The sequence below is a fragment of the Agelaius tricolor genome, unplaced genomic scaffold (genome assembly GCF_023055355.1).
Source record: "Agelaius tricolor isolate 1412-34295 unplaced genomic scaffold, bAgeTri1.0.p SCAF_23, whole genome shotgun sequence".
Lineage (NCBI taxonomy): Eukaryota > Metazoa > Chordata > Aves > Passeriformes > Icteridae > Agelaius > Agelaius tricolor.
The window spans coordinates 6,689,269-6,706,364 of NW_027269283.1; the positions used below are offsets into that span (position 1 = coordinate 6,689,269).

The 17,096-nt window shown below is 61.6% G+C and overlaps 2 protein-coding genes across 9 annotated transcripts; one reads left to right on the top strand and one right to left on the bottom strand.

Annotated features, from left to right (window-relative positions):
• The first annotated feature begins 335 nt into the window (after positions 1-335).
• On the top strand, positions 336-13,016 carry SNPH (syntaphilin). 6 transcript variants are annotated; one of them, XM_071446946.1, is made up of 6 exons: positions 336-491; positions 619-677; positions 7,120-7,507; positions 7,947-8,147; positions 9,430-9,579; positions 10,425-13,016. In XM_071446946.1, exons 3-6 carry the CDS (start codon positions 7,203-7,205, stop codon positions 11,560-11,562), a joined length of 1,794 nt encoding a protein of 597 aa, XP_071303047.1. In that variant the 5' UTR covers positions 336-491; positions 619-677; positions 7,120-7,202; the 3' UTR covers positions 11,563-13,016. The 6 variants fall into 6 exon arrangements, with proteins under 6 accessions (XP_071303047.1, XP_071303046.1, XP_071303048.1 ...); XM_071446945.1 differs by having other exon boundaries at positions 414-491; positions 7,120-7,196; XM_071446947.1 differs by having other exon boundaries at positions 414-491; positions 7,120-7,196; positions 8,046-8,147.
• Positions 12,883-16,190, bottom strand: SDCBP2 (syndecan binding protein 2). 3 transcript variants are annotated; one of them, XM_071446950.1, is made up of 8 exons: positions 15,255-16,190; positions 15,058-15,133; positions 14,707-14,810; positions 14,379-14,540; positions 13,950-14,125; positions 13,602-13,773; positions 13,402-13,493; positions 12,883-13,318 (listed from the first exon to the last, which is right to left on the bottom strand). In XM_071446950.1, exons 1-8 carry the CDS (start codon positions 15,390-15,392, stop codon positions 13,264-13,266), a joined length of 975 nt encoding a protein of 324 aa, XP_071303051.1. In that variant the 5' UTR covers positions 15,393-16,190; the 3' UTR covers positions 12,883-13,263. The 3 variants fall into 3 exon arrangements, with proteins under 3 accessions (XP_071303051.1, XP_071303052.1, XP_071303053.1); XM_071446951.1 differs by having other exon boundaries at positions 14,707-14,841; positions 15,053-15,133; XM_071446952.1 differs by lacking the exon at positions 15,058-15,133 and having other exon boundaries at positions 14,707-14,841; positions 15,225-16,190.
• Between the last annotated feature and the right edge of the window lie 906 nt (positions 16,191-17,096).

Consider the following 17,096-nt stretch of genomic DNA (forward strand, 5'->3'; position numbering starts at 1 on the left):
CTTAAAATGAAAACTACAACACTGGGGGGACGCCAAGGCCCGGCTGGCTGCAGCGCGGGGCCGCCCCGGCTCCCACCCTTTCCCTTCCTCCTCCTCCGGGGTTACGCGGGGCGAGGAGCCCAAGGCCACCGGGCACAGGGCACACCCGGCCCGCGGGGTTTCGCAGACAGGGAGGGACCCCAAATCCCGGCTGGTTTCTTGTTTTGAGGTGGCTGCGCCGCTCCGGCAGAGGGGAGTTGCCATAGAAACGGGGGGAAACCCGGCGGGGGGGGCGGGGGGGCGGGGGGAGGCACCCGCGGCGCCGTCGCTTTAAGATCGCAGAGGAGGGAGCAAATTACGCAGCTGCACGGCTCATCCCTCCCTCCCTCCCTTTTCCATCCATCCTTCCCTCCCTCCCTTCGCCATCCCTCCCTCCTCCATCCCTCCCTCATCCCTCCCTCATCCCTCCAGCGCTCCCGGCCGCCCCGCCGCACCCATGGAGGCCGGCGCAGGTGATGGAGGCGGGGGAGGGCGCGGGGCGCGGGGCGCGGGGTGGGGCGGGGGGCACCGCACCGGGAACCCCACCGGGCCCCGCGCCGCCGCCGCCGCTCACCGTCCGCTCTCTCCCTTCCCCGGCAGGTCGCTGAGCCCCCCCACCCCGGCGCTGCCGCCCCCGACATCGGCGGGGCCCCGCGCAGGTGAGCGGTGCGGGGCGCGGTGCGGGGGGCGCGGTGCGGGACCGCCGTGACTCATCCCTTTCTGGCTGCAGTCCGGGCTGGGGGGAGGCGGGGGGCGCAGCCGGGTCTGCCAGCGCCGCTCCGCATCGGGGGGCGGGAGCGGGGGGGGTTCTCGGGGCACAGGGTGCTCGGGCGGGTCACGCATCGGGCCCGCAGCACACCCGCATTGCGTGTGCCAGACCCCCGCGGCACACAGCAGAGCCGTGCTGCTGCACCAGAGCCCACGGCGTGCGCTGGACCCCCGAGGCACGCACTGCGCCCATGTCTGACTTGCCAGACCCATACCTTATGTACCCTGACCTGCACTGCAAACCCACCTGGACACCCACCACACCCACCGGTCCTGCTGCACAGCCCTGGAGCCGTGTGACATGCACTAGACCCACACAGCAGCACCAGCCATGCGTTACACTCACCAAACCTGCACTGCGCTCGCCAGACCCACATCTCACGCACCTGACCCACTTCACATGCACCAGACCCTTCCTGCACACCCCAGACCCACATTACCTGCACCAGACCCTCCCTGCATGCCCCAGTCCCTCACTGCACACCCCAGACCCGCATCTTACACCAGACCCACATCTCATTGCACCAGATCCTTGTCACACGCATCAGACCCTCCCTGCCAGCACCAGACCCTCACTGCACACCCCAGACCCACATCTCATGTACCAGACCCTCCCTGCATCCACCAACCCCATGTCACATGGACCAGACCCACATCACGTGCACCAGACCATCCCTGCACACCCCAAACCCACATCTCATGCACCAGACTCTCCCTTCAAGCACCAGCCCATGTCTGCTGCTTGTGCAGCATCCCTAAGTGTCTCCGGCACCATGGCGTGTTGCAGGAGCTGGGGCTGCTCTGCAGTTGACATTTTATTATTTAATGGCTTCATGCTCCATCTCCAAGGGACACAGGAACACCCCAGCGGGTTGGTGAGCCGGGTGTTCTGTTCTCTCCTCCCCACAAGGTCAGAGCTGTGGCTGTCACACAGAACCCACTGCTGGGTGCCTGTTCTACTTATAAAATCCGTGTTCCCACCCTCTCTGGGCAACAGGCACGTTGTGCTATGACCGTGTGCCAGAAGATGCAAATCCTGGTGTCTGGGGGGTCCCAGGGTGGGGGTCAGAGGGGCAGTGCCCGTGCTCCCGTCTCAGAGGTGCTGCGGCAGGCAGGAGATGTGGTGTGTGGTTAAAGTAGGCCATTCCAGCCGTGTGGAGAGCAGGGCTAATCCCCCGGCACCGCCGTCATTCCCAGCCCTCGCTCAAGGTGGATGGATGGTGGTTAGGGGAGACCTGCTTCCGCCGAGGCTCAGAGGGGAGGCGGAGCTGTTGCACTGGAAGCTGGGTTTGTCTTCCAGGTTTTTGCCTTTGTACCTCAAAGGAGTGGGCTGTTCCTTGTGCTTCACACAGCTGGGCTCGGCTCCTGCCAGAGCACCTCTGCAGGATGGGCTGTGCAGTGGGATGTCACCTCCATCCCATCCTGCTGACCTTCCTGGCCTGGGGTGAGAGCACGGGGTCTGCATCCTGGGTGTCCCACTCCTGCTCTCCTGCTGCTACAGCACTTGCCATGGAGCTCTTTTCCCATTTCCCTTTGGCTCCAGAGTCCCCAGGGAGAGCCCAGCCTTTGCCCTCTGGTCAAGCACCTTATTTTAGCTAATGAGAGCTGGGAATTGCCACCTCCCCATTTGGAGTTGCAGCCAGGTCAGCTGGAAAAGTGATGAGCTGCATAACCCGAGCTTTCCAAATGGTGTCTGTTTTCCTGTAATCTCTGGATGTCAAGTCAGCATTTAACAACAAACAGGAGAATAAAAGGAGATGCTCCTGCCTTTTGGAATGGGATACAGCCACTCTTAGCAACATTGATTTTTCTGGTGCTGTTGCATAAACACCCCATGGGGTTTGTCTCTGCTCTGAGCTGGATTTAGCAGTGGCTTGGGCAGTGCTGGGTTAGCAGTTGGATTTGAAGGTATTAAAGGTATTTTCCTACCTAAATGGGTCTGTGATTCCATGATCTCCCTCTGCCTGGGACCCAGGTGAAGCTTTGGGATGAACCCATCTACACCAGAGCAGAGGCTCCCAGCCTCTGGAGATATTGCCACATCCTTGTAATCTTCTTGGAGCAAAAGCAAAGCAATCCCTGTATCCCAAAAATCCCCCATGGCAGGAAGAGGACACAGTCATGGATGTTTGCCCCCAGCTGCCCAGGTGGTGGCCCCAGTGCTGACCCCCTCCTGCACCAGGACTTCTGCCAGCCCTGGCTGCTGGATCCTGCTCTTGCCCATTGCAACCCAGCTGTATCCCAGTCCCTTTTCCAGTGCAAGCAGCCCTGGCATTGCCACTGTCCAGGAACAAGGGCTCTGCCCCACATCAGCTGCTGCTTGTTGGCCACATCCAGCACTTTGCTTATTTTTAGAGCGTAGAAAAGCAGAGCCGGTGTCAGGAAGGCAGGGTAGGTGCTTGGGAGCCCTTTTTGTCCCCTGGAAAAACAAAGCTGTGGTTTCCCTCTCCGTGTTCCCTCTGCTTTTAATCTTGCTCATCCTGGGAGGCTGAAGATGTCCCAGGGGACCCATGGGTTCTCTCCCAGGTCTCTGCAGTGGGTGAAGCTGCTCTCAGACGCTCAGGCTCAGTGCCACCATTGCAAAAGATTCCTCACACAGGATGTGCCAAGGGAAACACAGGAATCCAGCAGCAGGCAGCATGATGGGAGCCTCGACAAAGGAAGCAGTGAGCGAGAAATCCAGGGAAATGTGGCAGCTGCTGGCACAGCAGTGTTGTGCTGAGGGTTGACACTGGCAGTGAGCTGCAGGCTGTCACACCTCTCTGTTCCCTGTGGGCATGGGGTGAGCTGGCAGCAGCTGGATCCCTCTGAATCCCACAGAAGCTGAGCTTTGGAAGCTGATGGGAGAAAACTCTTGAGCCTGCAGCCATGAAACCCTCAGAGGAACAAGCTGAGGAACCATCAGAGGCTTCACTGAGCCAGTGATGAGAGTCTCTCCAGGGGTCTTGTGTCCCTGTTTCCCATGTGAGCATCTAGGAAGGGCCATACCTGCCCAGCCTGGTTTGTCCATCACTGGCACAGCCAGGGGATCCAGCAAGGAGTGGGGAAGTGTCAGGATTTGGGGCAAAGAAGCCTCTCTGTGGGGCAGTGTTCCAGCTGAGCCTGGGGAAATCTTCCTGTGGGGCACCAGGGTGAGCCCCCACTCTGTGCCTGCTCTGCCATCCATCACTGTCACAGTGTGATCAGTAGTTCAGCAGGAGCTGGGGACCCACCAGAAGATGAGTGTCACCCCCCCAGGACAGTGGCAGTGTGGGGGACTTGTCCTGATTCTGCATCCCAGCCCTCTGTGGGGGATCCTCTTTCTCATGCTGTAGCTCCAGCTGTTTCCTTATCAAGGCCCATTGCTTTTACTTATCAGGAATTCTTCAGGCTGATTCCACTGCATGGAACAAACCCTGGTTTGTGCTGTTGTTTGTAAAAGCTCTGCCCTTCTGCTCCTCATGTCCTGGAGCCTCACAGGGAGTTTTGCTGTCAGCAGCACCAGCAGCACACTGGTCTTTGCAATGGGCAGTGCCCACCCTGCCCAGCCCTCAAGCTGCATTTTAGGGGATTTGCAGGGTGCTGGAGCACAGGCAGGTGGTTTGCAGGACAACCTCTGTGTTTGGTGTAAGCTGGAGTGTTGGACCCTGGCCCATGCTGGCATTCCCAGGCAGGAAGGGCAGACCCAGGGGTGCTGTGCTGAGCAGGGCCCTACTGCTCCCCCAGAATGGAGACAATCCAGTGCCCCCAAGTCACCTTGGTCTTGGTCCATGAATTGCCCTGACCACCCCTGCTGGGAGAGCTGGTGGAGCTCTGATGAGACCTTAAGAGCCTCTTCCACTGCCTAAAGGGGTTCCAAGAGATCTGCAAAGAGACTTTGGACAAGGACATGGAGTGGCAGGACAAGGGAATGGCCTCCCACTGCTAGAGGGCAGTCAGATGGGATATTTGGAAAAAAATTATTCCTTATGAGGGCGGTGAGGCCCTGGCACAGGTTGCCCAGAGAAGCTGTGGATGCCCCATCCTTGGAAGTGTTCAAGGCCAGGTTGACAGGGCTTGGGGCATCCTGGGATAGTGGAAGATTTCCCTGCCCATGGCAGAGGGTTGGAATGAGATGGTCTTCAAGGTCCCTTCCAACCCAAACCATTCTGTCTTTTTAACCCCCTGCTATGGGCAGGGATGCCACCCAAGACCAGGGTTAATCCTGGATTTCCCCTTGCTTTCCTGGTGGGGCTCCATTGGTGCTGCAACTACTCATCCTGGTCCATCTGAGGGGGTTATTCTGAGTGCAGATCTGTAATTTCCTCTGCCTTCAGTAGCCACATACCAGATGGGAAGGTGTGTGTTCAGCTTTGGTGCTGAATCTGCCCACCCTGCCTGTCCTGGGCAGCCTCTGGGCACAGTGAAGCTCCTGGGGAGACTGAAGTGGTGAAGTGGCCCATTGATCCTTTGGGAATAATGACAATTTATTATCACAGATTAAATTCCAGACAACCTGGGTGCTGTGGGAGGCATCAAGCCTTGGTGTGGGCACCAGGCAAGTCTGCAGCAGTGGGAAGAGGAGGAAATGAGGTCCTCAGACATGAGGCCAAATCCAGGTGTCCCCACAGAGCCATTCCAGGCTGTTGTGCTGGCAGCAGGTGCCTGGGGTGTGGTGTGGGGTGCTCTCAGGAGCCCCATTTGCTGGACACACATGTCCCATCTGCAGTGCTGGCACTTGCTGATGTCAGTGGGGCACAGAGGGACCCCTGCACAGAGCAGTGTGCCATGAGGGTGACCTTGACATGAGTGGGGAAGATCCAGGTCCAGCTGAGCTGATGATGGGCACCCCTGGGATTATACCAGATACCACTGGACTGCAGGGAGAGGGTGAGGAATCAACCCTCTCAAATCTCCCTGAATCCCTGCTGGAGAGCTGTGCTGCTGGAGGGTGACAGAGAATCCTGGAGGATGCTCCTGCCAGCCTGAGGCCATGCACAGCTCTTGGTGGATGCTGATTCACGCTGCTGCAGTAGCAGAGCTTGCTGCCCACTTGGGAGCAGTGATCCAGCAGGACAGAACACTGCCTTTCCCAGCCCAGGTCATCTCCAGGCATATCCATCCCAGGTGGGAGCAGCAGGATCCCCAAATCCTTCTTGCAGGGTCCCAGGGGTGCTGGCACCCCTCTGCATGGGGCACTGTGCCTGCTGGGACTTGGGACTTCACAGCACCAGGGCTCTGGGATTTTTGGTGCCCTGGTTTGGGGATCAGGGAGCAGCAAATCCTGGACAGAGGAGGGACCTGAGCTGGCCAGGGTGGGTTTTGAGGTATCCTGGAAAAAAACAAAAAAATCACCTGGGGTTGCAGATGTAGAAGGCTGAACTAGGGTGAGCTGGATGTGCCCCCCTTCCTGTGCTGCCTCCCCTGTTGTCCCACTCCTCACACTCCCCTGGAGCAGGGCCAGCAGCATGGAGTGTTTCCTGTCACCCATCGATTGTCTGTTGGCAGGTCCCATCTCCTGCACTGCTCTGCCAAAATCTGAGACAAATGCTGGCATTGGGAATAGGTCTGGGGGGGCCCCCGTGCTGCCCCCATCCCCATCAGTCTCTGGCAGTCTGGGAGCACAGTGGGAATCCCAGCAGTGCCATGGGGTGCTCAGCAGGATGTGGGTGCTGAGCAGATGCTTCACTCATTCCCTCACGTCCTGCGTGTGCCCGAGGTGCTGCAAGCCTCTGGATCTGGCCTATTTATTTACAGGAAAGGAGGCTCTGTGTTTCCCTAGGGATTAGCAGCTGCTGCCTCATCATGCAGGGATCTGTTCTTCCTCACCTGATTTCACTGCTGAATGGGGGATTTGCACTTAATTAAGGAAAAGCAGGCACCCAGCCCACTGCAGGGAGAGCTGCCTGCCTGGGGAACTCCATGGCTGGGTCAGAGCCCTGGTACCATCTCTGCCCCCAGTAATGCCCCCACTGCAGGCACTCTGTGTCCCTGTGGCATTGCCCTGCTTCCTGACAGGGCTGGGGATCTGGGAGCAGGGGGAAGTTTGTCCCATGATGGGAAAGGGGCTCCAGACCATGGGCAGGCCTCTGCTCTGCTGCTGATCTGCCTTTTAAATTAAGAACACCCTTGCCCTGTGCCCACAGGATCCTGGTGGGACCACAGGCATGCAGCATTCTGGCATTTCTGGGCTACGGGAGACAAGTGGGAAGCCCAGCCCTGATGTTCAGGGCATGCTGTCCTCACGTGTCCCTGTACTGGTGGCCCTGGGGACTGCACTGATGCCCTGGTGCCAGGGCTCACCCCACAAGGGCCCCATCTCATCAGGGCCATTTTCCTGCCTTCACCTGCTCTCTCTGTTGCCTTTGCCTGCAGTTCCCTGTGCCCAGGAGCCGTGGCACTGTGGCCATGTCCGTGCCGGGGAGCAGACGCGCGTCCACGGGATCACGAAGGTGAATATGCTTCAGCCTCTGGCCTCGGGACTGGACTCCAGCGCCTGCAGCCGGGATGAGACGCTCCCCACGATCCCCACACCTCCACCACCAGCTGCCACTTCGCAGCACCAGCCCCCAGCCCAGCTTTCGGGGGTTTGCATGGCACTGCCCGCTGCACAGCACCTCCCTGTCCGTGCATGCAGCTCCCCGAGTGCTGCACGCCCTGTCCCTCTGTCCGTCTGTGCCACAGCCAGGACCGACCCCTCCGTCCGTCCAGGCGAAGGCAGGCAGTGGTGGAGAGCACTGGGTTGGGGCAATGAAACTGGGAGGTATGTTAGCCCTTGGAAAATGTCTCCTTGAGCTGAGTGGTAAAGAGAGAAAAAGAGGGAAAAAGCTTTTGTTTCCCTGCCAATGTCTCCATGACCTGGACTGCCCTTATGGAGGTGCAGGCTCAGCGTGGGCAGGGAGAGCAGGCAGAGCTGCCCACGTCTAGGTGATGCTCTGGCAGATGTGGCTGGAGCTATGCTGGGACCTGCTCCCAGGGGACTCTTATGGGGCTTCCAAGGGGATCCCAGGGGCTCCCAAGGTTCTCAGGGTGCGAGGATGCTGTGCCAGCATCCATGGGCTGCCAGGCCAGGGAAGGGGGAGCGGGTGGAGGACATCCCCCCCAGCCCTGCCTTTGTGCCCGTCGCCATGTCCGTGCGATTTTGATCCCTGCTGTTTGTTTTGTCCTTTTGTCTTGTGTGTTCTCGGTGTGGTGGTTGGCAGTCGCGGGGTTTATGGACGGAGTGGCTTTGCCTCCTTCTTTAAGTCTTCAGCGCCCTCAGCCACTCGGCCTGAGACACAGCCTCTTCTCCCTGCCTCCAGGCGCCCCTCGCCCCCCGGGAGGGACACCTACGGCACCTCCTCGCTGAGCAGCAGCAGCAATTCTGGCTCCTGCAAGGGCAGCGACAGCAGCCCCACCCCAAGGTAACCCATCACCCGTGGCCCCAGGGCGGCTGCTGGGTGCCCCCGGGCAGGGGGAGCAGTCCCCCCGTGCTGCCGGTGCCGGTGCCAGCGGGGACAGGAGCGCAGGGGCCGCTGCAGCGAGGCTGTGCGCTTGGTGGCCGGGGGAGCCGGAGCTGCCGGAGCTGCTGGTGTGTCTCCACAGACCCTCACCACCCTCCTCCTCCAAACCTCTCCGCCGCCGTTGTTGTGTCGTCTCCCTCCCTGTCCCCCCGCCTGCCACCCAGGGATCCCCCGTCCTCTTCCCTCCGTCCTGCTGTGGCTGTGGCTTGCACGCTGCACGCTCCCTCCCGCCACTCCCGCCTTCCAAGGAGCACCCGGATCCTTCCAGGCTAAAGGCACGAGGGCAAGAGCTTCGCTTCCATCCCCTTGTGTTGCCCGGCAAAGGTTTGGCAAGAGCTGGTGGCCCCCTGGCTTCTCAGCAGGGAGCTCCGGGTGTGTTCGGGGCACAAACAGCCAGCACTGAGCACCAGCCCCAGCCCTGCAGGCACAGCAGCCCGTGGTGCCCTGCTCATCACCTGCCTGCCCCCTGCCAGCTCCCAGAGGTGGAATCATTCTGGGAGGATCTGAGGGGCCCGAATGTGACATGGTGAGCAGGTCCCATGCGTGCTGCAGCCAGGGGCAGTGGCCCTCCTGCTGCCATGGGGCATTCCAAGGCATGGATGCTTCTCACACAATGCTTCTGGACATGGCTAAAGGCTGCTGGGCTGATGGACATCATGCAGGGGTGCTTTGGGACGCCTCCTTTCCATTCACAGGGAGTTTGGTCCCCCCATCCCAAACCCTTCCATTCCCCATCTTGTGCCTCCATCTCTGGTGGGGTCCATCCCACCCTGGGCTCTCCATCCACATCAGTTGTTTACAGGAAGGTCTCTCTGGGCACACAGAGACCTTGGTGGCCCTGGTTTTGCTCATGGCCCAGCAAAGTCCCCAGCACCACAGAGCACTCAGCACCTGACAGCAGCACCGGTGTGTCCAGGAGCTGCACCCACCCTCCTGCCAGGGCACAGCACAGCACTGAAGACACCCACCCAGTCTGTCCTGCCAGAGGCACAGCACACAAGACACCCACCCTGCCCCTCTCACCAGGGCACAGCACCCTCATGCACCCACCCTGCCCCTCCCGCTCTCAGAGCTCCTTTGGAGTGTATTACGGGGCTGCACCCCAAGAGCAGGCCTTAGAACCCCTGGGTCAAGCCTGTGCTGACCCTGGCACTGGCAGTGGGTGACATCTGTGTCCCTGCAGGCGCTCGTCCAAGTACAACCTGTGCAGTGACAACCATGGGATAAAGCCCCCGACGCCGGAGCAGTACCTGACGCCCCTGCAGCAGAAGGAGGTCTGCATCCGGCACCTGAAGGCTCGCCTGAAGGACACACAGGAGCGGCTGCAGGACAGGTGAGCTCGTGGGAAGGGTGCCAGCACCAGCCATTGCCACCCACTGTGGCAGCTCCTGTCTGGGACTGCTCCTTCTGAGTTCTCAGTTCCCAGCATGGCACCTTATCCTTGTGCTCGCGCCCAGGGACCGAGGGCACAGCTGTACCACAGCATTGCTGGCACCTGGGATCTGGCACTGCTGGCATGTGGGATCTGGCACTGCTGCCTGTCCCACCTTGGAGCTGCAGATGTGGGAGCCCCACGTCCCACCTGCAGTGGCTGCCTTCTCCCCTCATCCTAAGTCCCTGCCATGCTTTTGCTGAATTTCAGCGTCAGAGGGTGGCTAATCCCCATCTGCTCCTCTCAGGCTTAGTCATGGCCCCGCTGCCGTGCCAGCTGCCACGCGCCTGCCCGGGGCACCTGCCCACCCCCACGCAGCCCTCAGGGGACCTGGGCACTGCAGCCTCTCAGGGAGAAGGCTGAGCATCACTTGCAGGGATCCCTGAGCTCCCACTGCTCCAAACAGTGCTGCCAGGGGGCCCTGAGCATCAGTCCTGAGGGTTCCCGAGCATAAATCCTAAAAGTCCCTGAGTATCATTCCTGAGGGTCCCTAAGCATCCATCCTTGGGGTCCCTGAGTATCACTCCTAAGGGTCCCTAAGCATCCATCCTTGGGGTCCCTAAATGTGTCACTCCTGAGGGTCCCTGAGCATCACTCCTGAGGGTCCCTAAACCACTGGATCCATCCCTTGTTCCCAGTTGGGAGTGTCACTGGGTGATCTGGTTGCAGCCCAGCGCTGGGCACAGAGGGCAGGGCTGTCCCCGCAGCCCCCTCAGCGCCGCGGTGGTGCCCTCCCGTCTCCGCAGGGATGCTGAGATCGAGGACCTGAAGACGCAGCTGTCACGGATGCAGGAGGACTGGATCGAGGAGGAGTGCCACCGCGTGGAGGCCCAGCTGGCGCTCAAAGAGGCTCGCAAGGAGATCAAGCAGCTGAAGCAGGTCATCGACACAGTGAAGAACAACCTACTGGAGAAGGACAAAGGCCTCCAGAAGTATTTTGTGGACATTAACATCCAGAACAAGAAGCTGGAGACGCTGCTGCACAGCATGGAGGTGGCACAGAACGGGGCGCTGAAGGAGGAGGGCGCCGGCGAGTCGGCCGGGGGGTCCCCGGCGCGATCCCTCACCCGCAGCTCCACCTACACCAAGCTGAGCGACCAGGGGGCCGGGGACCGCAACGTGGGCGGCTCGCAGACCATCTCGCTGGACGAGGGTGCCGACAGTGGCTTCGTGGGGATGGAGGAGGCTCCGGGCCACACGGACCCGCTGGAGGTGGGGGGCGAGCCCGGCACCCGCCTGCCCCCCAGCAACACCTACGAGAAGGTGCTGGGACTGCGGAGCAGCGTGGAGGCAGGGGTGCAGGCCAGCTGCATGCAGGAGCGGGCCATCCAGACGGACTTCGTGCCCTGCCAGCCCGACCTGGACACCATCCTAGAGAAGGTGATGAAGTCCCAGGCTTGCAGCTTGGGCAGCCCCACCTCCGCCTGGGTCTCTGAAATGGAAGACACGATGCCCGTCCCCGAGCTCGCCAACCCCACCGGGACCACGGACCTGATGGTGGCCGAGCCCGACGCCGCGACGGCGGCTGCCAGTGCCGAGGGGGGTGTCCCCTGCAACCCGGCGGTGCGGCAGCCCCCCAGCGCCAGCCCCTCGGTGGCCATCGCCTGCGTGGCGGAGGAGGAGCTGATGGAGGTGACCGGCTGCGAGACCAACCCTTCCAAGAGCTACTGGAGCCGCCACTTCATCGTGGATCTGCTGGCGGTGGTGGTGCCGGCGGTGCCCACGGTGGCCTGGCTGTGCCGCTCGCAGCGGCGGCAGGGCCAGCCCATCTACAACATCAGCTCGCTGCTGCGGGGCTGCTGCACCGTCGCCCTGCACTCCATCCGCAGGATGGGCTGTCGCCCCGTCGCCAGCCCCGGCCCCGGAGGTGCTGCCCAGCCCTGACCCCTCCGGCGCCCTCCACCCGCCCCCACGGACCCGACTGCTGATTGTAAAGCCCCGGCGTGGCACTGGCGGGTGGGAAGGGGCCGAGGGGTCTGTGGGTGCATCGAGGTGTGCTGCCTCCTCCCCAGCTCCTGGAGGAGGGAAAGAACCGTTGTTGGAAGAGGGGCACCCAGCGTCAGCCCCCGCCGATGGACACCCCTGCCTGTGCCTCTGGCTGCGGGGGGCCGTGGGGCTGCACCCGCCAGGGGGGCTCTCCCTCCATCGCGCTTGCTTTTTGTTTGTCGCCGGGTTATCCCCGGGGCCAGCCGTGCCACGGGCGGGTGATGGCGAGGAGCCGCTGGCAGCGTGGAGCGCTGGGGATGCTGCGGCTCCTGGCTGCAGGTGCGGTGTCTGTCTGTGGGCAGGGGGATGGGGGGTTCCTGTCCACACACAGGGATCAGCTCCGGAGCGGGTCGGGCCAGCCTCCCATTCCCTAGGAGATGCCTCCCCACACTGGGATGGAACTGGGCTGCAGATCACGCACGGAGCCCTCCGAGGAAGCCGTGGGCTCTCCCTCCCTTTGCTTTGCACTATATTCACTTTTTTTTGGGTACAGACTGAAGCCCGGCTCTTGGGACTCTGGCTGCCGGGCAGCGGGACCGGGGGCTCCTGCAGTTCTGCCCGCCGTGATGCTGGTGATCCCAGCGCCTGCTGGAGCTCGGATGCCTTTGCTGGGGTGCGGGCAGTGCCGTGCAGGCAGAGCCAAGCCCTTTGCCGCCCCGGCCCGCCCAAACCCCCGCTTTGCTGGCGACCTCCGGAAAAATGCCTTTTTTTTGTTGTTGTTGAAACACAAAGACAGCAAGGATTGCTCAGCGGGGCTGTTGGGGCGCGGGACTTGGGGCTCCCCCGGGCGTGCCGCACTCCCACCCCACGAATGTCTGTGGTTTCTTCGTGACTTGAACTAACAGTGTTTCCCCCAACCCCGACCCAGTCCCGCTCCCCCAGCCACGGGTGCCACCGGCCAGGTGCCCTGGCAGCCGGTGACGCTCCACACGCCGGTGTCCAGCGGTCCCCAGAGGGGCACGTGCCACATCCTGTGTGCCCCACACTTCCCTGCATCCCCCTTCTGCCAGCTCTGCCCGTGCTGGGGGGCAGTGGGGACAGCAGCTCTGCCACCAGCACAGCACCAGGTGCTGGGGGAAGGATCTGGGGAGCAGCAGTGTCCAGGGCAGATGTAAGTGGAGCTGGGATATTCGCCTCTCGTGCAATGTATTTGTGGATCTGTGTACACGTCTGTTAGGCTATCCAAAGCTTTGCCAAGAAATAAATGTAACGACTATATTTGAAAGACAAATCTATATAATATATTTTTTAAATACAGAACTGAAAAAGCTGTAACCCCCCTCTTCTTGTTTCCCCTGTCCTGTACTCGCTGTCTGTGGTGGATGTAATAAATGTCACTGGGTCTGTGTCTGCTTCGGCTGGAGCCAGCCCTTGGCATCTGCCCTGAGGGGGTGGCCCAAGCAGGAACATGGTGACAGTGGGACCCTGGTACAGGACATGTGCCCCATCCTTGCTGAGGAGAGGAGGAACCACCCAGCAGCCACCAGACTCTGATGGGATAAGGAGTTTTGTGCTAGAATAGCTCCTTCGGAGGTGCTGTGGGATCTGCTCAGCAGGCCCTGGGCTTCCAGCATCAGCTCCAGAACAGCAGCAATGGTGTCACAGGTCAGGGATGGAGTGGTCCATGGATGACTTCACCAGCCCTGATGAGAGCCTGAGCAGAGGGAAGGGAGGTCAGTGGGGGGAGCCTGGGGGTCCCTGTAGGGTGTGGGGGTCCCTGCAGCCCCACGTTCTCACCGTTTGACCATGTGCTCGTAGATCACAGTGGGGATGATGGTCAGTGTCACCACGTTCCCAGCCCCTGCCAGCACCTCCATGAGCTGCTTATCCTGCAGGAGAGAGGGGGGGGGGGGGGTCCATGGGCCCAGCTTTGCTCAGTATCCCCCTCCCTCCTGGATTCTCTGGCCACATCCTGCACCCCCAGGGCACAGCCCTACCTTCATGCCGATGACGTTCTGGCCGTTCACCTCGCAGATGCAGTGGTGGGTGAGGAGCCCGTTGCGGGCGGCCGAGCTGTCCTTGGCCAGCGACACAATCTTCCCCTTCTTCACCACGATGCCGACGTGGCCGGTGCTGTCCTTGTGCACGGTCACGGTGCGCTGGAAAGGCCTGTGGGGGGAGCACCATCAGTGCTGCCACCGGCACTGCCACCCCCACCGGTGCCACCAGGCACTCACCTGTCCCTCACCACCATGACGATGCCACCCCCACCGGTGCCACCAGGCACTCACCTGTCCCTCACCACCATGACGATGCCACCCCCACCGGTGCCACCAGGCACTCACCTGTCCCTCACCACCATGACGATTTTTTCAGGGTTGGCCTTCTTCAGGGCGCGCTGTGCCTTGTCACTGCTCCAGCCCGCGCAGTTCTTGCCGTCGATTTGCAGCACCTGGTCCCCGAAGCGCAGCCCCACCAGCGCTGCTGGCGAGTTGGCCTTCACCAGCTGCACGAAGATGCCCTGGGGACGCAGTGGAGTGGTGGCACAGGGCTGGCACAGGCACCAGTGGCCGTGCTGTGCACCATGGTATGCCATGCCGTGCCATCTGCACCTGCTGTGCTGTGGCACGCTGTGACATTTAATGCCCCACGCTGCTGTGTTGTGATAACGCTGCCACGTCACGCTGCGCTCTACCATCATGCTTATGCCATGTCACATCATGCCATGACAGTCCTGTGCCATGACACAGCCCCATGCCAGCCTAGCCCCTCACCTGGTCGACGTTCTTCAGCTGCAGCCCCGTCTTGCCCCGCTCGTCCTTGCACAGGTGGATCTCCCGCACGCCCGGTTTGATCTCTGCCCGCCGCAGCCCCGCGCTGTTCCCGCTCAGGGGAGCCACCAGCTGGCCTGGGGAGGGCCCGGCGGGGGTCAGTGCCTGCGGGGGAGCTGCGGGTCAGTGGGGACAGGGGGACACAGGGCCCTGTGCACCTCAGCCCTTGGGAGTGCTGCATCCCTTTCTTGGGCAGGGTGAGAAACCAGAGGGAGCCCGTTCAGGCACGGGGAGCCACGAGGGGCAGGGAGCTGCCAGCCCAGACACCTACGGTGCTGTCCTCCGTGCCCAGGTTCTTCTGGATCTCCTCGCTGGAGAGTGCCAGCCCCATGTAGTTCTCCAGCTCGGCCAGGTTGGGGTACAGCACAGGAGGCTCTGAGGGACATACCGAGGGTGGTCTCAGCTCCTGGGGCCCCTAACCCTAACCCTAACCCACAGCCAATGCCCCCTCCATCCCAGGAGCCCCCTCAGACAATGGGCCAGCAAAAAGAGACCCCAAAATCCCATCCCCAACCCATGCACTGAGTTGTGGGGGGATCTCAGCTGAGCCCCCCCCAAACTGAGCATCATTGCTCACCCAGAGAGCCCCTGCACAGGGGGAGCTGATCATGTCCCACCTTACCAGTGCCCGAGGTGAGCTTTGGCTTCTCTGTGGCCACTGTGGTGGCAGGGGTCCTCACCCCAGCTGCTGCCTGTGCCTGCCAAGAGACAGCGTGCTCAATGCTGTGCCCCCCACCCTGGGCACCCTCTGAGGCGAGACCCCACAGGGACCCATGGGGCTCTGCTCACCCCCTGTAATGCTGCTGAGCTGGCACTGACCTGCAGGACCTGGTGGCCCTTCATGTCCTCCAGGGAGGGGTAGAGTGTTGCCATCGCTGCTGCTGCTGCTGTCTGGGGACAGGGATGGGGTAGTTCAAGGACTGGGCTGCCTCTCTCCAAGCATCCCTCCCAGCCCATGTACCGGAGATGGGCTGTCTGTCACCTGGTGTCTCCAGTGTGACTCAAGGCTATGTCACCAGGGTCACCATCACTTCCTGGTGGCTGGGACACGGATGGCTGTGTGCTGGGCAGGTCCTGCTCCCCACATCCACCTGCCCCACAGAGCCATCCCAACACCACCCAGACAGGGGAGGGGGATTTTCCATGGGAATGGCTCCTTTGCCCCTCATCAGACCCCTCTGGTCCCCATGTCCAGCTGGTCAGTGGGGCCATTCCAGCATTACCCAGACACAGCAGTGAGATGTCCCATGGGAACAGCCCTCGTACACACCAGCAGCCCCCTCTGCATTTCATGTTGTGCCCAAGGCTGTGTCCCTCAAACCTACTCTATGGCATCTTGTGCCCCAAAAAGCATAATCCAAAACTCATTGTGTAGGGCCAAATCCAGACCCAGCTCTGAGCCCTGTGGGAACCAGGCAAGATCCCACCTGCAGCCCAGGGATAGGAGCAGCATCCAACAGACAAAACCCCCAAGTCCAACCCTGGCACCCCTGGACTCACCTGCCAACAGCTCCCAGATCCTTGTGACACCCTCTGCCTGGCCCCTGGGTTTTATAGCCAGGCCCAGCCCAGGGAGGGGCCAGACAAGCTCAGCTGATTGCACCCCTGCTAGGTAGGGCACAGGTGAGGAAGAGGAAGAGGAAGATGAAGGCAACAATGCACAGAGCCGTGGCACTGCAGGGCTGGGACAGGGATTGGATTGGGGACAGGGATGGCTTTCTGTAGGTTCGGGCATCTGGGGGAGCAGGGATGGGACTGTACCCCCCCATGGTGCCCCCCTGGCCCCACTGCATCACCTCTCCTGCCACCCCCAGCACGTGGCTTGGCCCCCCAGCTGCCCCCCCCCCCATTATCCTGGGCTCCCCAGGCCCTGCTGGGGGGTGAGAGGGTCCCCTCTGTGATCCCCTGCGTGGGCGGTGCCTCCTGCTGACACCTCTCTGCCCTGGCGCGTGGGGCTGACGCGGCCGTGACCGGGATCCCGTGTCCCACACCCATCCCCACGTCACCTGGGACACGTGCCAGCTCTGGGAGTCCCATGCTGCAGGTGGAGAAACTGAGCCAGCGCCGAGCTCAGCATGGGGGGGCCATGGCATCCTGCTGCCATGGGCCATCACCATGTCACCTGGGGATCCAGCCCTCCAGCAGTGACATTCTGCTGTCGGCACTGAGGGTGCCCAGGGGCCGGGCAGGGGGTGCTGAGGGCACTCAGGCAGGCCTGGACCTGGTGGCACCAGCCCAGAGCTCCCTGGCACGGGGCCAGTCCCGCTGTGGAGCCACAGCCAGGCCCGTCCCAGCTCCCTGTGCCTCCGCTCCAGCGTGCCAGGCCAGGAGGAAGTGTTTTATTTACTGCTGTTATTTTTAGCTGGATGGTGCCCAGCTGCCTTGACCAGCCCAGGACAAGAACAGCCTGAGTGCCAGAAGCAGAGAAAGTCCTACACAGACAGAGAGGATTGTTTCCTGGAGTCTGTTCATTTCCTAAACCCTCATCCCCACAAAACCACAGCTGTAAGGACTCACACCCCACCTGCACTCATGGATGCTTCAGGAGCTGTGCAGGGGCTGAGGGTCCAAGGGCAGGGGGCTTCCCTCAGCCTCCCTCCTGCCCTGGCTTAGCCCCAGCCAGAAGCCATGGCAGTGCCTGGCACTGGTTAATAATTAAAG